General features: G+C 48.9%; 1 protein-coding gene across 2 annotated transcripts in view; it reads left to right on the top strand.

Moving 5' to 3' along the window:
• Positions 1-256: 256 nt before the first annotated feature.
• Positions 257-10,600, top strand: part of OBSCN (obscurin, cytoskeletal calmodulin and titin-interacting RhoGEF) — a 182,848-nt gene continuing 172,504 nt past the window's right edge. For both annotated transcript variants that reach the window (XM_066201918.1, XM_066201928.1), the window contains exons 1-2: positions 257-529; positions 8,103-9,244. In XM_066201918.1, the coding sequence (XP_066058015.1) occupies positions 8,116-9,244 (1,129 nt within the window). In that variant the 5' untranslated portion in view covers positions 257-529; positions 8,103-8,115. The remainder of the gene's footprint in view (positions 530-8,102; positions 9,245-10,600) is intronic.

Raw genomic sequence — 10,600 nt, 5'->3', positions numbered from 1 at the left:
CTTGAGGAATGGTTCTGACCCACCTTGTCCCTCCAGCCTGTCCCCCACACCACCCAAACGCTCACTTCTGATGGGGTTTTTTCCCCCTCCTGTTGCTGGGCTGTCCCAGCGAGTCCCTAAAACGCTGCCCTTTCTCCTCTGTCCTGCAGGAAATTTAATCTCCCCGGTAAATGACACCCAGAGCTATTTTGGAGCTGGGCTGCCGAGGGGAAGAGAAGCACGTCAGCGATTTGACTGGAGGAGGACAACCCAGAGGAGGGTCGGAGGGGGGGTGGCACAGCCTAACCCTGGGCAGCAGAGCCACTGCCAGGGGACTTGGGGGGACCTTCTGCTGCACATCCCTGCCATCGCTGGGGTTTCTGTTTTATTTTCCTGGAGGGGAAAGAGGGGGGGAAACCCAAGCCAACATGGTCTCCCCATGTCCTCTGTTCCCCTCTTCCCTCTTCCCCCTCCTTTCATCTCAGTAGGAATCAGCTCTTTCTTCCTCTGCCCAGACCTTTGTCTTCCTCAGACTCAGACAAGACTCCAGGTAAGACCAAAACCTTCAGCTGTAAGGAGAGGTGGATTTGGGGATGCTGATGTCCAGCAGGAAGTGGAGAAGGTTGTTGATAGCTGAGGGAGGGGTGAGGTGGTTTTCGTGCCCTGCTGGAGGATGTTTTGCCTTATGAAACATGTTTGGGATGGAGCTGAAGGTGCAGGTAGTAAACCCATCCTTCCTTTGCTCTGAGCCAAATGTGGATTGTTCTGCTGAACTGCTTCTGAACAAAGATCAGCCTCCAGAGCAGAAAAGTGAAAAAAAAATCAGGTTTAGAGCTGTAGACTCAACTTGATACACTTTGTCCCCAAATCTGAGACTGAGCATGGAGAGCCTGGAAAACATAGGGAGAGGTGGCGGAAAGGAACGTTTTGAAAAGTTTAATTTCTACGGCATAATCTCAGTGCAGCTTTTCTCTTCAGCCAAGATTTCTTTCCCTCTGAGCTCCTCTCTGGTGTCAATACAGATTCACTCTGCAACCCCCCACCCTCCTCCCATTTCTCCAAATGGCTCTGAGGGGAGATGGGGAGAGATGGAGCTCGACAGCTGAGGCTATTTTGGGCCCTACAGCTCAATGAGGTGGAGTGACTGTAATGACAATGACGTCCACTTGTTAAAATACAAGGGCTTGGGTTGGAGCCGCGGCTGATTGTCACCGAGGGAATTCTTTGTCCATATGGGAGCTGTGATCCTGCAACTCCCTCGTGTAGGAAATCACATGGCCTAAGACAGGAGCTTTTCTAGCTTCGCAAGTCTTTTTTTTTTTTCTTTTTTTTTTCTTTTTTTTTTTTTTCTTTTTTTTTTTTTTTTTTTCCCCTGGGATTCTGCCACAGCTGCTTCTCTCCAGGGCTATGTGTATATGTGTAAAGCAAAATGCAGTTGGGTGAAATTCGTGATGTAGTTTCTAGATTTACATCGCTCTTTTTCTGTCTCCAGGGTGGAAACCCCAGAATTTGTGTCTTTTCTCTCCATTTGTCTCCTTTATTCTCAGCCCCACAGAACAGGAGTGAGCACAGTGTGCCCAGACCCCCCTGGTGCTTTGGCCTTTTGCTGTTGTCAGAGCAGCCTTGGGAAGCTCAGAAAAATAGAATGAAAAGTGGCTACCCTGGAGTCTTGAGGGGCTGCTTTGTGCAGTTTTAGGGGTGGTTTTGTAGCTCCATCAAAGGTGGAATGTGAAGTGAAGTCCCCATGTTGCAGTGAAACCCAAGGAGGATTAAATCCTTTCTCTGCATGGAGTTTCTTGGAGCTCTTAGTGTGTTGGTGGAAAATGTTTTCTGGCCAGCTAGTTGAAAGTGGGATGAGTTCTGTAAGATAGGTCTGTCTTTGCAGAGAGGGAAGATAGTAAGTGTTTCAACCATATGAATCATCTAAGTGGCTTGAATCTGTCATGGTTTTTATGAAGTGTGTGCTGCCAACGTGGCTGGAAGGTATCTGACCCTCTTGCCCGGTGACGTGCACAAACCACGTGATTTGTTCTTGCTCCTTGTTGGAATTTCTAAATGGTTGAACCTTTGCTTGCCACCAATCATTGGGAATATCCAGGTTATTGGTAAGGGATTAATAGGGGGATTATGAGGGGATGCTGGTCCCTCTGAGGCACTTGGTGCATGTTTAGCCTTACCCTGAAGGTCAGAATTGCCTCGAGCTTCTTTTCCCTGAGGGCTGCTCACTGTTTAACAGTGTGTCAGCCCCTGACCTGCTGTGAACTTTTCCTCAACATCTCCTGTGGATTTTGGATTAGGATGGAGGCTGTGGATGGGAGGGAATGCAGACAAGCCTTACTCTGAGTTGAGTTAGAAGCTCCTTGCAAAAGGTTTCATGTGCGGCGGGTTCTCTGTGTCCAACGTCTCCAGTGACCGATCCGCCACAGAAACCTCTCCCATCTGCTCATCCAGTGACCTTTGGACATGCCAAAATCAGTTCTCCCTCACTGGAGTGGCATTCAGAGTAGCCCAAGCTAAGCCCTGAGCCCAGCTCCTCGGCCACAGATACCGTTCCTGCTCTGGTGGAACGGGATAAATCCTGCCTCCCTGGATTAGAGCGCTGGCACAAATCCGCGCTGAGCCCCGATTTAGGGGATGTCATGGGCAGGCAGCACTAGGTGTGCTGGTGTTCATTTCACCCCCAGAGCTCCCTGTCTGGTGTGATGGCTCTCAGGCACCCACCAGAGCCCAGCTGATGTCACCCAACCTGCAGCTGACACCCAACACTTGTGCCATTCCAAAGTTGTCCGTTCCCTGGGAGGCTGCTGGAAGCGAGAGGGCAGCCGGGTTACTGCTGTTTTCCCTCAGCAGAATTTTAAACATCAAAGGAAACCCAAACTTCCCATTTGACAACTCATCGACTTCCCTTCCCACCCACAGATTCCATTTCCTGATGTTTTTAGATGGAACAATACGAGCAGATAATTCATGTAAACTGCAGTAATACCGGTGCTGCCTTGATTTTTATCTGGAGCTTCTGTTTCAGTGGTGTTCTTTGAAAGCTCAGGATTCAGAGACAGGAGGTTCACTGTAAATCCTGCCTTTCCTGTCAGGAAAAGGAGTTGAAAGGATTAGAATTTAGCATTGCAGAGGAAGTTCAGGAAACATAAACTCCAAAGGCAAGAAAAATACCTCAAATCAGCATATTTTTGACTTGGGCAAAGAAAGGGTAAAAGAGGATTGAGGAAATGAGCAATCAGGGTCATGGTGGGCTTTAATGTGGTGTTGAGAGAAATTCTGTGCGTCTGATCTGTGTTTGGACCTTGGTGATCTCTTAGGTGTAATTATGTCCCCAAAGTCTCTGATTTTGCTACTCATGGCCACCTTTGTCTGGGGAATATTTCGTGAGATGGATTGCACGGTGCTTTCTGCTCTTTGTCCTGAGGCCTGGCGGACAGGATTCTCTTTCTAATCCTTGAATGGAAAGGCTGGGACAGAGAATAATCTGTTAACCCTCTCTCACACAAAGAGCTTCATCACAGGCTGCTGACAGCTTGAGGGACAATTTACCATGGGGGGACCTCTGCCCTCTCAGAGGTTGTTGAAGGCTTTCCAGGTGCAGATCAGCATTAATGAAGCAACGTGAAACCAACCCAATCAGCCAGCACTGCACAGTGAATCCCAGGAGGTTGGGATGGAGCCAGACTGGGAGAGCTGGGAATGTTCACCTGGAGAGGAGAAGGCTCCAGGGAGAGCTCAGAGCTCCTGCCAGGGCCTGATGGGGCTCCAGGAAAGCTGGAGGGGGACTGGGGACAAGGCGTGGGGTGACAGGATAAGGAGGAGTGGTTTCACACTGTCAGAGGGCAGGGATAGGTTGAATATTAGGAAGAAATTGTTCCCTGTGAGGCCCTGGCACAGAATGCCTAGAGAAGTTGTGGCTGACCCTGGAAGTCCAAGGTGAGGTTGGATGGGACTTGGAGCAGCCTGGGATTGTGGAAGGTGTCCCTGCCCATGGCAGGGGGGTGGAACGAGATGATCTTTAAGGCCCCATCCAAACCAATCTATTCTGGGATTTGGTGGCACCACCCTCAGGGTCCTCCACTTCCTGATGGGTTCCACTTCCGAGTACTCCAGCAGGAACTGGAAAACTCTGTGGTTGTTCCCACTGCAAGGCACTCATCCCCTGGGCAGACACTGGCAGTGGTGGGACAGGAGGTCTGGACCAGCTGCATGTTGGCTCCAGGGCAGTGATTTATTTGCATTATCTGTCATCTCTGTGCAGTTCTGCCTCTTTCCCCAAACACAAACCAGGGAAAATCCGAATGAATAAAGACATAAGCAAAATTATAAGTGCTGCCAGTTTGCCTTTGGCGTGCTCAGAAATACCCCAGGTGGGAATGTGATCTCTGCTGCAAATGATTAATCACAGAGGGATTACATGGGGAAATATGACACTGGCAAACGTCTGAGATTTATTGGAAAGGGCATTTGCATTGACTAGCTTTATTCATGCTTTGTTGCTGGTCCTGTTGCTTCCAAGGGAGCTGTCCTGGCACTTGCAGAGAGTTACCATTTTTTAAAAAAGTTTCAGAGTTCCTGGGCTTTTTTGAATTTTGCGTGAACATGTAAATAATTGAAATCAGAGTAATTATTGAATAAGTTGATTGACAAGTTACACAGCAGAAATAATAAATCTTGTCGTTCCAGTACATTCACAGGTCTGTCTTCTCCTGGCTCCTAAATCATCAGAATCCAGTGTGAAGTGTTTTATCCCATCTGAAATTATAAAATGTAATTTATCTAGTGCAGCCTGTCTAACTTGGTAGATGTGTTAAGATACATCCACAGCCTCATCCTTGCTGTAGGTTAGAATTTCATGCCTCTTGCTGGATTTCATGCTCTCCACACCCATAAAACAAGTTTTCCCCCTGCTTTTTCAGATGGGGATCAAAGATACAAGAACTGGAGTTTCTTTCTCATAATTATAAAAGCAAGCCAGCAGCAGAGCAAGGAATAAACCCTGGTTTTCTTTCCATGTTAGAAAAATATCTAAAATAATGATGAGCACACACTGTTTTCACTGATCCCTGGATTTCCTTCTGGCATCCTGGCCGTTCACGATGGTGTAAAAACCTTAGAGTGTGAGGGCCCATGGTGAAAGCTGCTGGAGGTGTAGGTGAGAGCAGGAGGTGTGAGTTTTCACCCCACAATAGGAGGTCTGTGGACACAGGATCTTACAGTGGAGGGGGAGAAGTGAGTTGCAAACACCAGATGAGGACATGGAGGCTGAACCTTGAGGCCACTGAGAAGAAGAGTCTTGGATGGATTTGCTGCACTAGTTTGGTCCAGGAGCAAAACCAACAGGCATCTGGTGCAGGAGCTTCCCTGTTTTTTGACTGTTCCCGACTATCAGAGGTACCAAGAGTAACTGGAGTGTGTTTGGGCAAAGCTTAGCATGGAAGGGCAGGGAGAGAAGGATGCACTTTAGGAAGTGAGCAGGGTTCCTGCTCGTTTGAGAGCCCTCACCCTGCTCCAACAGAGCAGAGCTGTCCTCCAGGCATGGAAAGATGTCTTGGGGCCCAGATGATGGAAACAACACTCAGGTGGGTTGAGGGAAGCCCCTGGTTGCTGAGAGGTCCCTGGCTGGTTCCCAAACAGCTCCTCTCATGTCTCTGCAGCCACCTCAGTGCTCAAGGCACTTGTCCACGTTATGAAGAGCCCAGTTTGATGGAGAAGTGAAGCAACTCTATTTTTCAGCTCTTTTTTAGCTACTACAAAGCTGGAAATAAGTCAGAGTGATGCATCTATTTGACCCAGGAAGGGTGAGACATGGCAGTGTCTTCTGAAGGTGAATCCAAGTGCTTTGGTGGCACAGTGCAGCCTGAAATTCAAGTTAATGGCTGAGAAATATTAGGACATGAGCTCTGAGTCTGTGTTTTGATTGTTAACTCTTAGTTAATGCAGTGAATGGTTCTGCTGGGCTCGCCACAGTTGAGCTGAACCTCAGCATCTCCTCCTGAACATTGAAATGGTCCTTCCCCAAATGTGCAGAAGACTCTGATTGTCGATCAGTTGACTTCAGTGGAAATTTCCACTGACTTCAGTGTACTTTGGCTCAAGCCTCAGGCTCCTCTCTGCCCCTTCTAACCATCCATGCAGCTTCTCTGCTTGAAGCTGCACAAGTGTTTGTGGAAAATGTGTTTTAAAGCTCAGCTGAGGGCAGAGGTTGGAGGTAACGAGGGGGTCCAGAGAAGTTCAAAGTAATTCACAAATTTCTAGACCAGTTTGAGACCAAGAGAAGAAGAGATCTTTGTACTGAAGGCGGCCACTTAACAGAAAATCAGTTTGTCTTAGAACTGATGACTGCAAGTCTAATCATTCTTTACCCTCTTAGCATTTACTAAAAGTAAATTTTCCCCATTACATTTTATTCCCCTCCCAGATTTAATGTTTGAAACCTGTTTCTTAATTTTCTAAAGATTTGTGGCAGAGTAATGAAATTTGCCCTATACCAGGAAACAAAAGCAACCAAAATTGAATTAGTTTGGGAAGGATCGATCTCATCTAAAAGGAAAAGTCTTTGTTTGCTTCTTGTTATTTTGTGTGTTCTTTGGAGTGGGAGACACAGGATAGGACAGGACAGGACATGGTGTATATTTTCTGTTAAATGTAGAAAGATTACACTTGGTTTTGCCTTAGATCTGTGACACAGATGAAGTTTGAAGTTTGGCTCAGCAATACTATCTTGAATGATAGTAATGGTCACAAAATCATAAAATATCCTGGAAGGGACCCACAAAGACCACTGAGTCCAACTCCTGGCCTTGCTCAGGACAACCCCAAGAATCCCACCCTGTGCCTGAGGCAGTTTTCCAAAAGTTTATTGGGCTCTCATAACAAAAAACATTTTGTATTTTTGTGCCACCCCCTTTCCAGTATATGGATTTAATTGTAACTTGTCTTTTTCAATCCCCAGCAGCATAAATGGAATGAAATTTGTAATATGTAATTAATTTTCATGCACAATACATCATTTAGCTCAGCAAGTACATTGTCATGTATACACTGAGCATATAATTATTTGTGAGCCCATCCCTATCTTGACATAAAGAAGTGTGAGGGGAGAAAAGAAATTGGGAAAATAAGTGATTTTTTCCGAAGGTCATGCAGCAGGTCGATCCAACCGTCACTCCCTGATGCCATCAGTGGTTTCTGCGTTAACATAAATGCACTAACAGGAGCTGGAGGAGGATGGAGAAATGGTGATTTAAGAAATTAAAGCAGGGTTTTGGCCTGCTCCCATTGATTTCTGCTGAAGCAGGGTGGGGAGATGGTGAGAGCACCTGCCATTGGGTGAGAGAGTGGGTGGGTGTGTGGCCAGCAGGGAAGCCAAACTGCTGTAGGATTAAGAAGGATATTTCTGTCTCACTGACTGGCTTTTATTTCCTTTCTGAGATACAGCACGCAGAGCCCTGGTCCTGCTGTGTGCAGCACTTTGAAGGTAAAAAAGCAGGGATGTGCTCACCTGGAGCAGGACCACTCCTGTGGCTCAGACAGGAGCTGCCAGGACAGAGGGGTCTGGCATCATGAGGCCAAAGAGGTTAAGCAGCTTAAAGAGAAATGGTGCACTCAAATCTTCTTGGAAAACCTGGTCTAGGGGGTGACATCCCTACCCATGGGCAGAGGGTTGGAATGAGATGATCTTCAAGGTCCCTTCCAACCCAAACCATTCTGTGATGGAGGTGGTGTCTTGATGGGCAGAATTTCTCACAGAATGTAGTGTCCAGTTTTTTCCTTGTGGTTGCAGAACCAGCCCATCTGTCACACAGCTTTTGTGCAGATCACTTTGAGTGCCACAGATGAAAGGCATCATCATGTTCCAACTGTATGAACAGCCCAAAGAGTTCTGTTTTTCCCAGAAGCTCTGTGGGGAAGAGCTACATTATCCAGCACTTTATTAACCTCAAATACAAGAAATCCTCAAGACCAATAACATTCTGAGACCTTCTCACCCATATTGAGAAGGGCATTGAAAACATGAGGGTTCCAGGTGACAAACACCCTGATACCACAGGAGTGCAGCCATTCTTGGGCTGCACCCTCTGCCCCGCTCTCTCCTGACACTTTTCTCTGTCCCCCTTTAGGAAGGAAGCCAGGATGGATTACAGCTCGCTCAGCGGGGTCCCGCGCTTCCTGACCCGGCCCAAGGCGTTTATGGTGTCTGTAGGAAAGGATGCCACCCTGAGCTGCCAGATCGTTGGGAACCCCATCCCAGTGGTGAGCTGGGAAAAGGATAAACTTCCCGTCCAGTCTGGGGGAAGGTTTAAAACCACGGAGGATGGGGATTTGTACCGGCTAACCATCTACGACCTGAGCCTGGAGGACAGTGGCCAGTACATCTGCCGGGCCAAGAACACCATCGGGGAGGCTTTTGCTGCCGTCAGCATCCAAGTGGGACAGGAGACCACAGTCACGGAGTCAGCTCCTTACTTCATCCAGAAACCTTCCAACATCAAAGTAACCTTGGGAGAAGACGCCATGTTCAAATGCAAAGTCCAGGGCAGCCCTCCCCTCTCGGTGAACTGGGAGAAGGATGGCAGGTACCTGAGGAACAAGGCGGATGCTGGACGCTTCCAGATAGAGTCTGCTGGGGAATCCAACGCTCTCACCATCCAGTGTGCCCAGCTGGGGGACAGTGGCACCTACACCTGCCGGGCAGAGAACCTCATTGGCTCCGCCAGCGCCTCAGCTGCGCTGGTGGTGGAAAGAACGCACGGCTCCTCCAACCCGGGCAGCAGCAACTTGGACAGCAGCTGCGGCAAGACGGCCTCCTTGCTGTCCCACCTGCAGAAGAGGCGGGAGGAGATCAGGAAGATGGACATCTCCCACGGCACTCTGGACTCTACCTCTGCCCAGTCTTACTCCGCAGTAGAGGGGCTGTCCAGCATTGGGTACAGCCTGTCCCGGGATTACGAGCGGGCGGCGGGACTGACCAAAGGCGCCCGCAACGCCACTTTTGGGGCGCTGACCCGCATGTGCAGCGTCACCGAGGGCAAGCACGCCAAGCTCAGCTGCTATGTGACGGGCGAGCCCAAGCCCGTGATCGTGTGGAAGAAGGACAACGAGGTCATTTCGGAAGGCCGGCGGCACGTCATCTACGAGGATGACCAGGAGAACTTTGTGCTGAAGATCCTCTTCTGCAAGCAGACGGACAATGGGCTGTACACCTGCACGGCCTCCAACCTGGCGGGGCAGACCTACAGCTCCGTGCTCGTCACCGTCAAAGGTGGGTGCTTGTGGTTCTCAGCAGGGTGGATGAGCCTGCAAGGACATGCTCTTGAGTTGGGGTGGGGGTTTGAACAAAACTTCTGCCTTCAAACTGCTGTGGGGGAGCGTGTTTCGATGTGGATAAAGCCCTCCTGGTGGAAAGGGCTTGTGCTCTTGAATAGATGACCTGGGGAGAGATTCCCATTGCTGGTGGTTTTTAGGAAGGGCAGTAAAGAGGGGTAGAGCTGTCTGGTTGTGGGGCAGCTGGGATGCACCTGATCCCTAGGGCTCCCACCAGTCCTGGTTTTACAGTGATGTAAGAGATCCGTTCTCCTGCTCTAGGTCAGTGACTGCCAATGACCCTCCAGGCTTTAATCACATCTGGGTTTGTGTTCACCATGGGGTTTACTCAGACATACCATTTGCAGCAGTAGTGGAAACCTCTCCCTACAAGATGAGCGTGTCAGGCTGCCTTGGATCCCCGGGGGGACCTACTCCAACTCTAATTACAGTCCAGCTCAGTTTTCCTGTACAGTGACCCACCAGCAGCCTTGTTCTTGCCAGGCTCTTCAGCCTTCTCCCAGCTTGAGTTCCTGGGTAGTCTGTGTTCCTTGAATGCTCCCAGAAAACCTCCCAGGACCAGGATGCCTTTTTTTGCCATAGCCAGTGGTGAAGAACTTTCCTTCAGGGCGTCACTCCACACTTGTGAAGGTCAGACCAAGTTCTTCAGGATGGCAACAAAAGTGTGACGCACAGTTTTTACAGAATCCCAGAGTGGTTTGAAGTAGAAGAGGTCTTCAAAATTACCTCATTCCAACCTCCTGCCATGGGCAGGGGCAGCTTCCACCAAACCAGGTTGCTCCAACCTGGCCTTGAACAATCCAGGAAGCTCTAAATTTTCCAGCTGCTCTCCCATTTGGCAAGGGGACAGCAGGCAGTCTGCAACCCAGGCAGCACCTGTAAATGAGCATCAGAGACAAAGGATTTTGTCACTCGAGTGGTAAAGCTGATGATTTTTTCACTGGCAGCAAAATAAATTTGAAATCCAAATAAGTAGGGTTTATCTGTATTTCATACTCATCTTTAAGACTCTTAGGTGTTATTTGATTTTCTGTTTTCCCTTTTTTGGACTTCTCCTTTTACATTCAGAGTCTTTCCCATCAGTGGCTCAGGCCCTGTGTCCATCAGTGACACCTGATCCCTGGAACTCACTGGCACTTGTCCCACCCATCGCTGTCCCTTGGAGGTGCTGAGTGGTGCGGGGAAGGGCATTTGTCCTGTTCCAGACAGGACTCAGAGCTGAAGATCAATCCTGGCCCTTTGGTGGGTGATCACTTTGAGGATGGATTAAGCTCACTTCCCTGCCCAACACCTT

Source organism: Chamaea fasciata, unplaced genomic scaffold (genome assembly GCF_029207755.1).
Source record: "Chamaea fasciata isolate MVZ Bird 193981 ecotype frontalis unplaced genomic scaffold, bChaFas1.0.hap1 SCAF_1, whole genome shotgun sequence".
Lineage (NCBI taxonomy): Eukaryota > Metazoa > Chordata > Aves > Passeriformes > Sylviidae > Chamaea > Chamaea fasciata.
Note: the sequence above shows the minus strand (reverse complement) of the source record. Positions and strands in the feature narration are given on the sequence as shown.